This window comes from Amyelois transitella, chromosome 10 (assembly GCF_032362555.1).
Source record: "Amyelois transitella isolate CPQ chromosome 10, ilAmyTran1.1, whole genome shotgun sequence".
Lineage (NCBI taxonomy): Eukaryota > Metazoa > Arthropoda > Insecta > Lepidoptera > Pyralidae > Amyelois > Amyelois transitella.
The window spans coordinates 177,626-196,592 of NC_083513.1; the positions used below are offsets into that span (position 1 = coordinate 177,626).

General features: G+C 36.5%; 1 protein-coding gene across 1 annotated transcript in view; it reads left to right on the plus strand.

Moving 5' to 3' along the window:
- LOC106134808 (high-affinity choline transporter 1) overlaps positions 1–18,684 on the plus strand; it is a 32,913-nt gene extending 14,229 nt beyond the window's left edge. The window contains exons 6-10 of the mRNA XM_060946201.1: positions 101–230; positions 751–949; positions 1,945–2,079; positions 11,027–11,299; positions 17,594–18,684. Of these exons, the coding sequence (XP_060802184.1) occupies positions 101–230; positions 751–949; positions 1,945–2,079; positions 11,027–11,299; positions 17,594–17,909 (1,053 nt within the window). The 3' untranslated portion in view covers positions 17,910–18,684. The remainder of the gene's footprint in view (positions 1–100; positions 231–750; positions 950–1,944; positions 2,080–11,026; positions 11,300–17,593) is intronic.
- The last annotated feature ends 283 nt before the right edge of the window (positions 18,685–18,967 follow it).

Here is an 18,967-nt window from a genome sequence, read left to right on the forward strand (position 1 = left end):
AACCTACCCATATTGCTCTTTGTAAATGTTATGTTACAACTTGACTAAAACAAGATAATTCAGTTCCAGAAGATTGTGCAATATTTCTCATTTGGAACAGGTATACTTCCAACGCGTGCTGAGCAGCAAGACGGCTGGTCGCGCGCAGATCCTGTCGTACGTGGCCGCCATCGGCTGCATATTCATGGCCATCCCGCCCGTCCTCATCGGAGCCATCGCCAAAGCCACTGGTAATATTATTAACTTGTAATCTCTCAATTCTATCATTAAGCCAAATAGCTGAACGTGGCCATTCAGTCTTTTCAAGACTGTTACTCTGTCTACCCCGCAAGGGATATAGAGGTGACCATATGTATGTAATCTCTGAAGTTTCTTCAACACGGTTATCTATTGAGAGGCTTTTAAGTTCTCGTCTCTATCGTATCGTGATGAATTGTATGTTCGTAACTCCAAATATCTTAGTGTATTCAGACGATTGTCTATTTTATCTTCAGGATAGCAAAACAATTATCTTAGTTTAGTTATTGTTTGTAAAGATTTTCTTGATTGTGCTCAATTTTGCTGCAGTCAAGGGAAGTAAAATTTCTCGGAATGTTGCACTAACTAAACTTAGGTCCACCAAAATAATAAGACATATTTCATAAAGCATTGTTATTTAATGCCTAATCTTAACCTTTAATTGTAACAAAATAATTTCACAAAATGTCTGCAAATGAATTTGCTAGATTCTCATTAGATTCTGTCCATCAGCCTGGAACGAGACAGCATTCGAAGGGCCCCTGACTCCAAACGGGGAGCTGACCTCCGATCAGACTTCCATGATCCTGCCGCTGGTGCTGCAGCACCTCACGCCAGACATCGTGTCGTTCTTCGGTCTCGGAGCCGTGTCGGCTGCCGTCATGTCTTCAGCAGACTCTAGTGTGCTTAGTGCTTCATCTATGTTTGCCAGGTAAAGACTAAGATTATTTTCTTTTTATTTTGCAACAATAACAATTTTAGTGACTTTCTTAGGCGTTATTTCTAATAGAGCCGTGTCAGCTGCCGTCATGTCTTCAGCAGACTCAAGTGTGCTTATTGCTTCATCTATGTTTGCCAGGTAAAGACTAAGATTAATTTCTTTTTATTTTGTAGCAATAACAATTAAAGTGCCTTTCTTAGGCGTTATTTCTAATAGAGCCGTGTCGGCTGCCGTTATGTCTTCAGCAGACTCAAGTGTGCTTATTGCTTCATCTATGTTTGCCAGGTAAAGACTAAGATTATTTTCTTTTTATTTTGCAACAATAACAATTTTAGTGACTTTCTTAGGCGTTATTTCTAATAGAGCCGTGTCGGCTGCCGTGATGTCTTTAGCTGACTCCAGTAAGCTCAGCGCTTTCTCTATGCTTGTCAGGTAAAGACTTAATTAGACCATTTCCTTTTTCTTAAAGCAACACCAATTAATGATGTTTGGCTAAGTAAAATGAATGGCCATTTCCTTTTTCTATCAAAGAGGTAGCTTTAAATAAGACTTTAATGGTATGGCAGAAAAAGGAGTAGCTTTATTAATGAGCTTCATTATTAATTTTCCTTTCATAGATGGAAGTACAGAGGTTATTAAATATGAATTTAATATTCTTCCTTCTTTATTAATTTTCTCATTCATCATTATGAGTTTTACAACTTTCATAACGTTTATTATGGTTATTCGTTCTTTTCTGCGGCGAGCAATATTATTAGTTTTAAGAATAATAATTCAGATTGATTTATAGCGTAGAAAAACAAATATCTAAGTATATACGTTACTTATGTTGCGACTAAGGGATAATGACTAATAAACTTAGGATTTTATTGTCGCCTATCTACTAGCAATCTGTCGCTATTAAAATCCAATTCCTCAATTATTAAAGCCATACAGCTGAATGTTAGACTTCTGTATATCTTAGTTATTTTGGTGTGTTCTAACAGGAATGTGTACAAGCTGATCTTCAGACAGAACGCGTCTGAGATGGAGATCATCTGGGTGATGCGCGGGTCCATCCTGGTGGTGGGGGTGCTGTCCACCGTCATGGCGCTCACCATCCCCTCCATCTACGGCCTTTGGTGAGTCTACTATCTTTTATCAAGCTTCGCAGATGTAACTGAGAGAATATGTGATAAATAGCGTCGTATTGTTCCGTTTCATATCTTTCTTTTGTCTTCTTGTGATCAGCTATTGCAAGTCTTTTCGTAACACCTGATAACAATTTTCAACTGAAAGTTGTGACGTAATGTTATGTGCTATAACACGAATGCTGTTCTCATCGTATTGCAGGTGTCTGAGAGCTACGATAGTACTATAAGAAAATCATTTATAATCTAGTCGACAAGGTACATATATCCCCGGGACGTTAGTTGCAGTACACTCTTACAATAAACAAATTAAATCATGAATGAAATTAGCTTTTTCGTTTCGTTTAAATTTTATAACTTGCCGTTAAAAGTTTGCTGTTATTTGTCAAAGTCTTGGCTTTCTTCCAAAACTTGCTGCACCAAATTGGTAGATCATGCCATATTTAGGATTAAATGAAAGCTTTTCAGGTTGCTTGTTTAAATTAAGAGTTTACGTATATAAACTAAACGTAAATAAACTATAAAATTTAAAAACCTATCTTTCAAATTTTTGATACTGGGAAAAACATGAATGAATATATTGTAGAAATTGTAGTTTTCATGGTTAATTCTACATATTCCTAGGCCTTATTCCTATGACTACCATTTCTTTTAAGAACTATGCAGGGTCTTGGAGAGGGCACGCGCAGTCTGTACTCCCCCCGGGGAAGAGATTTTACGTAATACCCATGTCATTTAGGATCTTACAACACCTACGTAAGTCAATAGAGTAGCCTTTTCTACTCTTCCGGAAGTCGCACAGTAAAATAATTGTAATAATAATGTTACTCATAATACACAAGTCGGGAGTAGCGTGACTCGTGGCTCACATTCCTCGCGAATGTCGTTATTATGGAAAATATTCACCTTTCACACATCATTTTGCGGTTATTTAAATTCATTCGTGTATTTTTGTGCGCTACTGACTTTATGAAATGGTTTTTTCAACCGTAATTTCATGTTTCTTGTCGGGATATCTTGGCTCCATTTGGGAATCGTTCTATTTTTTTTCTAAGATAACATTTCTCTGTTTTGTCATAAAGGTATTCCTGGTTACTTTTGCAGCTGTTGATTTTACTGTATAAGGCCTAATTAAGATAGTTAAGTTAGTTGAAAATTTATTGAGATTTTAGTCTTTTAGAAAGCAAAATTTCTACGGAAATAACTTTTTCATTTTCCCGAAAACATAACTGTTTCTAATTGATGACAATTCCATAGGCTCTCTACCTATAGGTATAAGTTTTTAAAGTCCTTGCAGTAGCTTTGTTATTGCTTTACCATATATAGGTATGTTCTGAATGTAGGTATTAAGTAACCATAAGTATTTTGTGAAACAATTATTATACGAGTAGGTACAATCTTTAGTCGTAATTTCAACACAATGCGTGCAGCAACTATAGAGAAATAGCTTCCCATTGCCCAACCCCGTGCAGATATTAAATCTAAATAATGTGCGCGTGCGCAGTTAAGACAAATAGAGCAGTCCGGGACGAGCCGCGGTCACGATACGTCACAAGTATCAGTACGCACGAATATAAAGAGCAAAGGCCAAAGCGTGAGCGAGGGAGCGAGCGAGCGGAGCGGCGTGCGGGCGGTGTGAATCAAAAAAAGGTTTTTCGTACACGGCATTTTCACTCGTTAGGTGGCGGTGTAGTGTGGCCTACTCTTGATGCAAAGACAGGTCTCCCCATATGGTGAATGTTTTAAAATTATTTATTAACGACAGAGAACATCTTTCTCAGGAAGGATCTTCCAACTTGAGCCCCACAAGTAGGCAGTAGCCTTAAGCAAATCTTTTCAAAGCATCTTCTTCTTTATCGTTACCGTTTCCTCATCTTTCAGTGGGGTCAGCGCGGGACCTAAGTTACTTTTTTCTGTCATTTGCCATCTCACTAATCATTACTTTTCTACTCTTACTTTCCTTCACGCTTTCCATAGCATCTAAATTATAATTTTTATGATGTCTTTTTTAAATAGAGAGTAATGGATAACTTCATGGACTTTCTAATGTAATGTTTACGGCAAAAACATCTCGCTACTTTCAATCTAACAAGCGTCAGGTCTAACGGTGCGCGCGCGCAGTGTGTTGCGAAACCAACTCCTGGCTGTAATGAGCTACGACGTCCATCATAGCTTGCAAATCGCCCATCAAATGGGCTTGTTTAAATTAGAATGGTGTTGCTATCAATCTGATGCACCAACCTTCGTTTGTGCGTTGACTCAGTCACAGGCACTAGAATATCTTAGCAGTTTGGAATATATTATTTTTGCTGGTTTATATCAGTAGTAGTTACATACAATACAATACAATAACTCTTTATGCCACCATAATAAATTACAGAAAATTCTCAATCAGCAACTAAAAACATAGCAGCAAACGGCGACCTTATCACTAATACCATTAAAATCGGTCTCTTCCAGGTAACCTGTAAATTGTGTATAAAACTTGTTACAGGGCTTCCTGGATTAATTATAATTATGGATCCAAGTACAAGGTTTAATAATAATAAACAAAAGCAAAAGCTTTATCTAAATTTTAATCTAAATTGGAGCGCCAGGAGAGCTTTTCTTTAAGATACGGAACCCTTTTAAAACCACACTCACTACAGCTAGTAATCGTCTAAGGCTTTGAAAAGGAATATTAGATTCCAATATTAAGCGCGTTACGAAAGGCTAAAACAGTCAAATAATAATTACCTAACTTGATCAATAACCAAATTGTTGATTTATGTCTCGAGTATATTTTGCGCAACTTACCCCTTAGCGATAATCTCACGCACTGCACTTCTACTTCTATTTAAAGTTATATTCTTCTTTTTATTAATATCGATTAATATCATTGCTAAATTACATTCAGTTTTGCAATACCAAAAGCTGTCCTACCCGCGGTGGAGTTTTCTTTGCTTACCTTCATTTATTTTAATATTTTTAATTTCGCACTAAGTTTTGAATAGTACTACATAATAAATTTCACCCAGAGTAAAGATTTGCAGGTGGCCCTTATACTAATATTCTAGCATTCCTACCATCAATTAACACAATGCTTCTTCTCCCATAAAATGGTTCTATTCTAAAGTGCCCGAAACCACATGACAGACATTTATTCATTCAATAAATGATTTAAAAGTACCTGGAACTGCTCATGCTAATATCCTAGAATCAAGGAAGGTTCGTCTCCTTAACCTTGACGTGGTACTAGGAACAATATGTCTTTCCACTGAAAAGCAATAACATGGTAATACCTACTAAGAAACGGGTAAATAATATATTAGCCAGCAAGAGCACTCGGTTAATATCGATCTTTTCGTGAAACGATAGCTTTCAGTGAAACCGAATTCAAGGAAAACAAAGTCAAAAGCGAGGGATAGCTATGCGGTTTCTATAAAAAGTTAATCTGAATTTATTAACTCAATTAATAATCATGTGCCGTGTGGTTCCCGGCACCAATAAAAAAGAATAGCACCACGTTATCTCTTTACCTTGGATGTTGTAATAGGCGACTAAGGGATGTACTTATATAATTGGGATTCTTTTTTTAGGCGATGAGCTAGCAACCTGTCTTTATTTTTATCCCTTGCGGGTTAGACAGAGCTAACAGTCTTGAAAAGACTGATAGACGTTCAGTTACTTGGCCTAATGATAGAATTCTAATTATGATTCATATAATGACAGGTTGCTAGCCCGTCGCGTCGCCTAAAAGAAGAATCCCAAGTTTATAAGTCTATCCCGTAGTCGCCTTTTACGACATCCATGGGAAAGAGAAGGAGTGGTCCTATTCTTTTTTTATTGTTTACCGGGTACCACACGGCACTGGTAGACGCAACGAATAAACTTTGATTGATATGAGACGGAATGTTATAAATATTGCGAAATCAAATGAACGTCATTATCGCTCATAGATTCCTTATACATGTATATCTTTAATAACAGTATTAAGACCATTACCTACATATATAATGTACCTCTGTAATTCACGCACGCGATAATGCGCTATGTTTAGTATCATCTTCATACATCATTATACATTATTCACGGTTAAGACATACATAATTTTCCCTAATGTAAATAAAACTGTGCCGTATGGTTCCCGGCACCAATAGAAAAAAGAATAGGACTACTCCATCTCTTTCTCATGGACGTCGTAAAGGCGACTAAGGGATTGGTTTATAAACTTGGCATTCTTCTTTTAGGCGATGGGCTAGCAACCTGTCGTTATATAAATCTCAATTCCTTCATTTAGCCAAACAGCTGACCATGCCTATCTGTCGTTTCAGGACTGTTGGCTCTGTCTATCCCGCAAAGGATATAGACGTGACCATATGTATGTATGTAAAAGTTTGCTAGCCCATCGCCTAAAAAAGAATCCCAAGTTTGTAAGCCTCCTTTCAGTCTTTTCAAGACGTTGGCTCTGTCTATCCCGCAAAGGGTATAGACGTGATTATATGTATGTAGCTATGTACAAAACTTGTTTTGTGTAAAATGGACACTATATACAAAAGGTTCGCAGTAAGAACACCGTTTTATCGTTTAGTGCTTGTTGTTCGTACAATTCCAACTGAATTGTTTACAGTTTTCTATTTATTTTATTTTATATTGGCTCTTTCTTGATTTTCTTTATTTTTCAAACAAAGTATATCGGAATACTATTTGTTTAGTAGAATATAGCAGGGATGTAAAGGTTATTGGGAAAACGCATATCGAACAGACATATAATCACGTCTGTATCCCTTGCGGGGTAGACAGAGCCAACAGTATTAAAAAAAACTGATAGGCCACGTTCAGCTGTTTGGCTTATTGATAGAATTAAGATTCAAATAGTGATAGGTTGCCTGTCGCCTAAAAGAAGAATCCAAAATTTATAAGCCTATCCATTAGTCTACTTTTACGACATCCACGGGGCAAGAGATGGAGTGGTCCTATTCTTTTTTCTATTGGTGCCGGGAACCACACGGCACAACAGATTTCCTCTAACAGTTTTATAATCCAGACGTGACAAAAGCGAGGTTTCTTTAATCTTTCAATTAGTCACTAATCCCGCTTTGTATTACAATAATTGGCTGCATTCCTCCTTTTTCGATTAATTCCCGGTTCCCGGCACCCATATATAATCAAATAGGACAATTCCATCTATTTCCCATGGATGTCGTAAAAAGCGACTAAGGGATAGGCTTATAAACTTGGGATTCTTCTTTTAGACGACGGGCTAGCAACTTGTCACTATTTGAATTTCAATTCTATCGTTAACAGCTGAACGTGGCTTATCAGTCTTTCAAGACTGCTAGCTCTGTCTACCCCGCAAGGGATATAGACGTGATTATATGAATGAATGAATGAATTCCTTCGCTATTTCCTCTTTGAACCGCACTATTTCATTTATACGTGGGCGGGGGTGTGGGCGGGGAGAGGGGAGCTTTTGATCTCCTTGACTTGCAGCTTGCATGGAAAGCTATTTGGAATTCGAATCTATGGAATAACTTATTATATTCTTTGCATTCGATTTACATGGTTAAGGTGATATTCCACCACATTTGCTTCATTTAGTGGCGCGTGGTTCCTGGCACCGATAGAGGAAGTATATGACCGCTCCATTTCTTTTCCATGGATGTCGTGTAAGACGACTAAGGCATATGCTATAAACTTGGAATTCTTTTTTTTATGAGATAACTAACCTATAAACCTGTCATTATTTGAATCTTAATTCTATCATTAAACCAAACAGCCGATCGTGGTTTTTCAGTCTTTTCAAGACTATTGGCTCTATCTACCCCACAAGGGCTATAGGTGGGATTATATGTTGTAAGTATGTATGTTGTTTTAGTTACTATTTAAGCCTCAACATTTTTCTTTAGGGCTATATTGTCTATGTCCTATATATCTTGTAAAAACATTCAAAAGTTCAAAGTTCAAGAACTATTATGATTCTCTTTTAGTTTAAGGGCGAATAAAATGTAATTATTATCATTATTAATACTTCTTAAAAAATTAAAAAAAAAAGTTATCTGCAGGCCACCTTTTTTAACGGTACGAAATTAAAGCTAGACTTATAATAAAAATAATAAAACCTTCTGTCACGAATAGTACGCAAGTTTTAACACCACATAAAATTCATACTCCAATCTAAATCGTGAATTGGCATTTGACCGAGGTTTATCATTTACGGTCTAATAGGGTATTAAGAGGCTATTTATCAGAATTAGATGATCGCGTTGTGGTGGTCCGTGGCGCAATCCTGTCGTGGTAACCGATCGGTCATTATAACCGAATACATTGACATATATTGTTCTCTGGACTTCATATATGACCCCATCGTTTCACCATTTTAGCGCTGAACGCGTTGATGTTCATGGAAAAGGAAAAAGTGAAAAGCCCAAATTCAATTTGTAAATTTGTATTCATTGTACTGGACATCTTGAAAATAATTTAATAATTGTTTGTAAACTCTTTATTGCACATAAAAAGAAATGTGACGATTTACAAAACAGTCATTGGATTTAGAAGAATATGTACAATGGCGTACTTATTCCGAGTGGGATTTCTTCCAGTCAACCATAATATGAAGGAAAATCCATATCTTTTGGTTTAACAGCATTACTTGACGTCCAATAAGTTACTTAAAACAAGTTAAGTGCCAATGTCAAAGCGTCAGTGCAGAAGAAGCGGTTACAAATTGCACTGCAGCATTTAACAATATAGGAAGTATTTTCGATATTGCTTTAAAGAACAATACAATTCCTTAACCTCAAAGTTTAACTAAAAAAGTAAAAAACATTTAAATACAAAAAAAAAGACTGACGATTACATGCAAGTTAACAAGTACACATATTTTATTGCAAAAAAAGACTTATTACTTTATTGCAAATGCAATTTTTTTTTTGCTATTTATACAAAATTAAACATGGCGATCGTTTCCAGTTTACTTAACCCGAGACCTTATTATAGGGGGCAAAAACTATCAGTCGATTTGTGTAGAAAATTTTATCCAGTGTATTTTGTCTTATTTATGTCAGTATTGTTGGAATATAAAGCGGATCCTTGAGTGAAGAGGTGACCGCTGCATGTGCAATCATAGTGATGTTGTAACTGAAAATTAGGGGTGTTTATTTAATTTTTTGTGATTAAGTTTTAATTTTTCTTTTAATACAGGCCGCCCGCGACTTCGTGGAAAACCTATCATAACGTATCCCGAAAGAACTTAGGTATAAAAAGTAGCTTATGTGTTATTCTAGGTCTTCAGCAACCTACGTATCAAATTTCATCGTAATCGGTTCAGTAGTATGGGAATGATGTGATGAAATAGGTGGAATTCGAACCTGTGTTTATCTGCGCATTACGCATTTTAAGCCTTACCTAGGGTACCTTACCCATTCGACCACTGACGCTTTGTAATTTCCTAACCAAAATTATATCTTCTTTGAAATGAAAACCTATTATAAGTATAATATTCATTCATAACAGAAAAAACTCAAATTTATTATTCCCTTTGTTTGTTGAACTTCATGTTTATTAATGCCGACTGTTTGGTCATCAAATACAAAGAATCAACTTTCCTACCATTATGTAAATTACGAAAACATTTCTGTTGAATGAAATATCAAAGTATTATTTTTTAAAGCGCCGTATGGATCCCGGCACTAATACAAAAAAGAATAGGACCACTCCATCTCCTTCCCATGGATGTCGTAAAAGGCGACTAAGGGATAGGCTTACAAATTTGGGATTCTTTTTAGGCGATGGGCTAGCAACCTGACACTATTTACTGACTTAATGTGAAGATGGAGCAGTCCTATTCTTTTTTATGTTGGTGGCGGAAACCACACGGCTCGACTTAACTTAAGATAGGTGTTTAAAATTCAATTTATACAACAGGTGACAACCCTAGCGTATTTTGCGAGAATCCGCAAGTTAGTTAAAATCTACGATTTCAGACTATAATAATCTTGAGGATTTATAGATGTCAATTTTATCTCTGCGTTTAGATTGGAGACCGTCTTGTATTCATTCTTGCGTTTCCTTCGCTAAGGATTTATTTCGAAACACAACATTAGTAAGTGTATAATTTCATGTTATTAATAGCTAGTTTCAGAATGAGATAATATGACGACAACGAGACGATATTTCTCAATTGTACTTGATGAAGTTAATTTAATTAATTTCTACACATGCGTTTTGGAAGCGGTAGTAGATATAATTAGATTTAAGCGATGTGATGTCAATAAGTGATACCTTGTATCCAATTTTGCAAATAAATCTATTCTATTCTATTTTAAGTGCCGTGTGGTTCCCGGTACCAATAATAAAAAGAATAGGACTACTCCATTTCTTTTCCATGGATGTCGTTTAAAGCGACTTCTTTTAGGCGATGGGCTAGCAACCTGTCACTTTTGAATCTCAATTCTATCATTCAGCCAAACAGCTGAACGTGGCGTATCAGTCTTTTTAAGACCTGACGCTTAGTGTGAAAACCTGAATCGCCCACTTCAGGATCATGGTTAAAAAGGTGTGCCCCGGCCTACTCACCACAGAAGTTGGGTTTGTTATCAGGAATACTCGTAACGCCAAGCAGTAGAAGAAACCGTATTAAGTTGTGTGTGGGAGTTATAACTGGTCTAAACAAATAAACAAAAATTTAAATAAACAAAATTTTCATTAAGTATTTTAAACATTTTGTTTAATACGTTAACTCTCTCACCTTGCGTACTACCATCCCCAGAGCCTGGGTTTTCTTTGTAATAAAAATTTAGTTATTTACTTTATAATTAGAAAATTTATTTTTTATTATCATACTTCATTTTTAAAGACAAAGGCATCAAATGAAAAGGATTATCTTGTCGTTATCTTGCGTAAATAAACACTGTAGCATCATTTAGTTTCAGTGAATACATGAACCCTTATTCCCCAGGTCGATGTGCTCGGACTTAGTGTACGTGATCCTCTTCCCCCAACTCCTCATGGTGGTCCACTTCAAGCGGCACTGCAACACGTACGGCTCCCTCGCCGCCTACATCGTCGCCCTGGTGGTGCGGCTGTCTGGTGGGGAGAAGCTGCTGGGGCTCCCCCCGCTGATCCACTACCCAGGGTGGGACCCGGAGACGGAGACGCAGATGTTCCCCTTCAGGACCATGGCTATGGTGTTGTCGCTGTTCACTCTGGCCTTCATCTCCTGGCTTTCCGTGTGAGTATTTTTTCGTGAATTATATAATTTTAGTAGCTTTTGCATAATCGAAGGTGTGGTCAAAGCTTTAGATATTTATTAGCACTCACTACTAAATAAAGAAAAAGTTTTTTTACATTATTACATTGAAATTTATTGAACCAGTTGAAATAAATTAATTTGCAAAATTATAAAATTTCCCAGGCGATTTCTTCAGCTATTGCGCTTTTAGTAAATAAACCAGTGCAGCGTATCATTTTGCATTTAGTGAGACTATCATTTATAATTGTATCCTCACCAATTAATTATAAAATGAATTAAATTAGTTATTTATTTAACAACATTATGGGCCACTAATTGCACGGTAGCAACTTATCATCTGATGCGACGTAAGAAATATTTCTTGAGATTTCCATATAACGATTTGACGGCCTCTGTGGCTCAGCGGTAGTACGCTTGTCTGTGACCCCGGAGGTCCCGGGTTCGAATCCCGGCCAGGGCATAATGTGAAAAGAACTTTTTCTGATTGACCTGGGTCTTGGATGTTTATCTATATAAGTATTTATTATAAAATATAGTATCGTTGAGTGAGTATCTCGTAACACAAGTTTCGAACTTACTTCGAGGCTAACTCAATCTGTGATATTTGTCCCGTATTTATTTATTTATTTATAACGATAAGTTAAGACGTTCTTATTAATGTAATAATTCAATAGGTACAGTTGGCTAATAAAAAACAGGCCACAAAGGTTGTTTGTTCCAAGTGGCCCAAAGTACCATTAATTCAACATAGTTTATTTTGTCTCACATACAATTTATCCTTAAACTAAGGTTCAATTTTAAAATATAATCCTGACTGTAAAGGAAATGTAGCAAAATTTTCACAAAGGATTTCAGATACTTGCTTGAAAATAAGGGGCAATTTCCGTTACTTTCTCTGGCACATTTGTCAGGTACATTAGTGATTCCTCCCCAGTCGCCTCCGGGTGTAATAGGCGAGGTAGGGTGAACTTACGCCGGCTCCGAACAAATTTCTTATACCTTTACATATTATAGCAACTAGCTACTTTATTGTTTAGTCAGCGCGTGTACCTAGTTAGGAATCTGATTTACAATATGATTTTTTGGAAGAAGCATACATACATATGTGGTGACATAACTAATATCACACGACGCCATCTGCCAATCATAGTGAAGAATGTGACGCGCTCAACTAATAGCAGCGAAGAGTCTAAATCGCGCAAGCAATGATTCCACGGATTGTAGCATAAATACAATAAGCCGCGGTTCTCCAAGCATGACCATTCCTGGCCGAAGATCTATCCTTTGCTGGCCTTGGAGCCAAATCATCACACCCGCTACACATACATATAATCACGTCTAGATCTCTTGCTGAAGAACCCTCCTTCCTTGGAAGAAGAATAATTTCTTGGTTACTACACCTGTAGGGGCTAATTTTTAGGAGAAATGTCTCCAATCTTTCAAACGAGCAAAAAGATATATGTATAACAGAGATCTTGCATTGCACACTTGTCTTATCTATCATCACATCACTCTCCTATGATCTGTCTATCCAGGAGTTATTTGTCAGGTAGTCAGACGGAGGGGTAAATTAATCATTGTATAAATATATGGCACTTATTTGTAATCTTATTGTTAACAAAGAAAACTCACCCATCTTGGATCGTGATTATGAGGAATCCTATCCTGAAGTGACAGAGACTTCATGACAAATAAACTCGTTATAATAATGTGTTAATCAGTTTTTATTAAGAATGCCGTGTTGTTCCCGGCAATTTGAAATAGAACGACTCCATAATGGATGTCGTAAAAGGCGACTAAGGGATATGCTTATAATTCCTTGGGATTCCTCTTGTAGACAGTGGGCTAGCAACCTGTGTCTATTAAAAATCTCGATTCCATCGTTAAGCTATACACCTGAAAGTGACGTTTCAGTCTTATCGAAACTATTGGCTCTGTTTATTCCGTAAGGGATAAAGACGTTACTATATGTATGCGTGTTATCCAGTCTTTCTTTGAGATCGTCGTTAATACCGATTAATCCAGAAATAGCGTATTTACAAAAATAACGCCTGCCACTCAAATTTATATGTAGATAAGGTCTCGTTCTGATATAGAGATGCCAAAATGCAAGTTCCATGTTTATTCGGAGCCCCGCCGACCCATGTCGGGGTGACGTGGGCACGGGAATATATGACGTTATCCTTTTTGCTATGGCGTTCATGATTTTCCGAGTGAAGGTTCAATTTGTGATAAACAAATACTATGGTTAGCTTCTGTGGCTAGTTTTAGAAGGTTACAGGACCATTTATTTTTCACACGGCCATTACCTTTGAATTTACATACATACATACATATGGTCACATCTATAACCCTTGCGGGGTAGACAGAGCCAACAGTTTTGAAAAGACTGAATGGCCACGTTCAGCTATTTGGCTTAATGATATAATTGAGATTCGAATAGTGACAGGTTGCTAGTCCATCGCCTAAAAGAAGAATCCCAAGTTTGTAAGCCTATCCCTTTGTCGCCTTTTACGACATCCATGGGAAAGAGATGGAGTGGTCCTATTCTTTTTGTATAGGTGCCGGGAACCACATGGCAACTTTTGAATTTAGTCGTACTAAATGCTTCATGTAAATAATGTATAAATACATCAATTAATAATAGTTTGTTTGTGCCGTGCGGTTCCCGGCACCAATAGGAAAAAGAATAGGACCACTCCATCTCTTTCCTATGGATGTCGTACAAGGCGACTTAGGGATAAGCTTATAATCTTAGGATTGTTCCTCGAATTGAGATACAATTAGTGACAGGTTGCTAGTTCCTCGCCTAAAAGAAGAATCCCATGTTTATTAGCCTATCCCGTAATCGCATTTTACAACTTTCATGGAAACGAGATGGAGTGGTCCTATTCTTTTTTTATTGGTGCCGGGAACCACACGGCACTTCTCTTGAAGAGAACTTGAGCAGCATATTACTTACTTTCAATAAAATGTTACTTGTTTCACATAAAAACCGGTATAAATAAAGATATTTTAATGTAGAAATGAAATAATGACCACATGTTGTCACTGCTTTCAATCAAGAAGCGTTTACTTAATTAAAAACACAATGTATGGTGTGGAGGTATGCGGTAAAAGGTAGACAGATAATTGGGTCCGTCGCCAGGTGAAATGGTAACAGTGGTGATTGCCGACTGAATGGTGAAGTGAAGGTGATGACAGATTTAATTGACAATTATAATTATTGTCGAGTGATTTACGGACGCGGATTGAAAAGTTTTGAGTGTTATAGTATTTAAAATTTTTGTTGTCGCATTTTCATACAAAAAAGAATAGGACCATTCCATCACTTTCTCATGGATATCGTAAAAGGCGACTAAGGGATAGGCTTATAAACTTGGGATTCTTTTTTTAGGCGGCAGGCTAGCAACCTGTCACTATTTGAACTGAAACTCAATTCTATCATTAAGCTTAATAGCTGAACGTGGCCATTCAGTCTTTTCAAGACTGTTGGCTCTGTCTACCCCGCAAGGGATATAGACGTGACCGTATGTATGTATTATATATTTTCAAGTAATTTACGGACGCGGATTGAGAAGTTTCGAGGGTTTAACATGTTTAAAATGTTTGTTGTCGCATTTTCTTTCCAAAACAAATACAGTCAAAACTGTTTATAACGACATCGTTTACAACGACCTATCGGTTATTACAGCCAGATTGTATGGTCCCGTCCGAATTCCTAGTAAACTATTCAGTAAACAAACCGCTTATAACAACATCGGATACAGCGACATATCGCTTACAACGACGAAACTTTATCGATATTCATCGGCTATAACGACCAACCGATCCGCTCAAAACAAAACAATACAAACTATTTTAAACCTTATTGATAAGCATTGAAGAAATATTTTGTATATTATTACTTACTCCCACTTTGCGGCCATTTGACCTTGCATATTTTAGACCAATTGTTTAAAAACACAATACAGAAAACTTCAAGTGTTACAAAATGATACAGAATATTGATATTGATAACAGCATTAAAACTCTCTCTGTTCTGGATGCAATTCTAATGATGTCGGAAGCTTGGAAAAAGGTCACACAGACCACTATAGCTAACTGCTTTCGCCATGCAGGTTTCAAAGGTCTCTCTCTATCACAAGCGGAGGACGACGATGATATTCCGAAATTTGTTGCATTTAATGAACAGTTTGATATTGATGATACTCATACCTTGAGGAGTATGAAACGTAAAATGCAAAAAATATTTGAGACTGACTGATGTAGTGTAATTTTGTAACCCGTAACTAGCGGCTAAGTACATTTTGTATTCAAATTATTTCGTAATAAATATTTTTATGTCTTTCTGACTCTTTTACATTCATAACCTACACTTATACTAGATAAATAACTACATATGATAAAACATACATATATGTAACTACTGTACTTGTGTATATGACTGTATTGCATATAACGACAATCGGATATAACGTCGGCAACTATACGGTCCCTTCAATGTCGTTATATCAGGTTTTGACTGTATTTCCCCTTTTTTGCCAAGAAAATCAAAGTCCGATTGCAACTTGGCCCATGGCAATACGCACTTAGTTAATTAGAAACGCCAATTAAACTATTGTATACTTAACATGCCATGCGATATGATAATTAGATTGATTAAATTTTATCGATATTTATGTAATCTTACACTGGTCTTCATAATGTGAATCTCAGAGGCAAAATCGTACAGTACATAATTCATACATATAATCACGTCTTTCACCCTAACGGGGTAGAGAGAGCTTACCATTTTGACTGGCTGAAATGCCACGTTTAGCTGTTTTATTTAATGTAATATATATATATATATATATATATATATATTTATTTTATTTTATTGTAATATATATAAATATATATATATTTATTTTATTTTTAAACGGTTTTATTTAGCTCACCCCGTTTGTTTTATTCTTGGGTCAAATTTAGTAATTCAAATTTCACCCTCTTCCTGTCAACCGATTAATCTGAAATTTTGTATACACTTTGGATTTTGGTGACAATATAATTATGTTTATTCATTATCATTATAAATTCAAGATGGCCGCCGTTACAAAATGGCGGATAATTTAGGTTTCATTAATCCCATCAATATGGGTATCAAATGAAAGGGCTCAACAAGCAGAATACAATATACTATAAAAAATTGAAATCCAAGATGGCGGCCTCTACAAAATGGCGGATAACTTAGGTTTTATCAATCCCATCAACATGGGTATCAAATGAAAGGTCTCAACAAGTAGAATACAATTTACTATTCAAAATTAAAATCTAAGCAGTGGGATAAAATGTGAATTAAACAGAATGCGAAATAAAAACTAAAAACTAGAAAATAAAAATAGGTAAAAAAACTTTTTAAGTTAAACGGTTTTATGTTAAACATACATTGCAATGTTTAATATAAATGTACTAAAAACCAAAAAATAATAAAATAGATACAGTCGTGGGAATTATAAACATATGCATAGACTAGACTAAAATAAAACCGTGGGGCACGTCAATTGTCTACAAATTATAGACTTAATGTGCGATAGAAGAATCGTTTAATTCGTCGTTAGGCAGTTGGCCCGCAGACGGTGCGCAAATTACTTACTATTTTGCTGGCTAGCGAGGAATCGTTTCACTGCTCGTAGTTTGTCTTTAATCGACAAAACTTATGATAAAAGTACTACATTATGAAACCCTAAAACTCGCTTAATCGAGCTTGCTAACTTGTTTCCACATTCTAGCCCTACTTATCACACGTCCATCGTTGTCGGTTGAACAACTGCCTAATTTTAGTGTAACATTACAAAACAAACATTTTAATCAACGATTGTAGACAATTGACGTGCCCCACGGTTTTATTTTAGTCTAGTCTATGCATATGTTTATAATTCCCACGACTGTATCTATTTTATTATTTTTTGGTTTTTAGTACATTTATATTAAACATTGCAATGTATGTTTAACATAAAACCGTTTAACTTAAAAAGTTTTTTTACCTATTTTTATTTATCAAATAACACAGATAGAGTTAGCCTCGATGTAAGTTCGAAACTTATGGTATTTAGGAGAAACTAATTCAAAATACTATATTTTATAATAAATACTTATATAGATAAACATGCAAGAAACGAACTTTTTCGTTTCTCATCATCCCCTGGCCAGGATCAAACTCAACACAACCGAACGGTAACATCCAATCATAATGTTTGAAGGAGATTTGACTAAACATGTCTTCCACAGGTTCTTATTCAACAACGGCTACCTGAGTCCCGAGTCAGACTACTTCAACTGCGTCGTGAACATCCCTGAAGACATCCGGCGGGTCGACGAGCCCTCCGAGGCAGGGGAGCAGATGTCTGTCCTGTCCGGCGTTCCGGGCCGGCTGTACGGCGCCGCGTCCACCCTCGTCGGCCCGGACGAGAAGGCCGGCAGGGTCAACCCGGCCCTGGAACCCGACGACGACCTGGACGACCCAAATGACGGCCCCACCCCCCTCTTCGGCGCCAGCTCGGCCCCCCCGCCGGTCCAGCCGAGGGGTAAACAAACAGCTTTCTGAGAAGCCGAGTACGAGCTCCGCTAAACGCCCGTATTTTATAAATATTTTACATTTTACAGCACTGCCATGTTTATATGCTTCGCGGTAGTTAATTAGAAATGATCGTGAAAGAAATATTTGGTAGGTCTTTAAAGCAATAATGTTGGTTTATTAAGTGTGCGACCAGCGCGCGACGCCGTTATTATCGCGCGAAAAACTATCGCTGTCCCGTTTCACGTCATAATGAAAAACGAAACAGCGATAGTTTATAGCTATTGGCCCCGCAGATTGACAGAAAAGACCTCAGGAATAAACAGGGGTAAACGGAGACGTGGTACGGAGAGACAAATTATTTTATTCATTCGGTCGGATGGATAAACATTTTACGTCTTTGTTTTACTGTACATTCTGTGTTTTTTTTTGTTCTTTATATCATGAATACTCGGCAGTAAAATACGAATTCGATTTAAACGAATATTGGAACTGCGCCTTATAAACATGGCACTGCGACGTTTCGTACATCGAAATGACAGTTTGAACTTCAGTATTTTTCGACTTAGAATATTGTGCTCAAACCTTTATACATATCGCCATATCTTCCGATACACAGTTTTGTATTTTTATGTGTAATTAAAGGGCGTTAGCGGACTCTATTTTGATGCAAGCAATAGATTATATTAAAATACTATATTATAAAGAATTTATGTAAATTTATTTTGTAGAAAGTCATAGTTACGTACTAAATCGTGCTAAATAATGCAACTCATACATATCAAAGTGTGACTCTTAGTTATTGTTAGAGAAGATTTTATATATATTATTTATATGAAGAAGATTCCTTATTTAAGTCAATTAATGTAGACGAAAGCACATTATGATATGTTGACTACGTGCTTCATGTATACCGATACGTCGTGCGACGAAGACACGCGGCATATTATTAATATATAAAAATTTACAGTACTCGAGACCAAGTTATCGAAAGTAAATGATTATCAAGCGAATGGTTTAAGAATTAATATAGAGTTGTATGACATATATCGCTTTGAAAGCTATCATATTATAACCTACACTTAAAA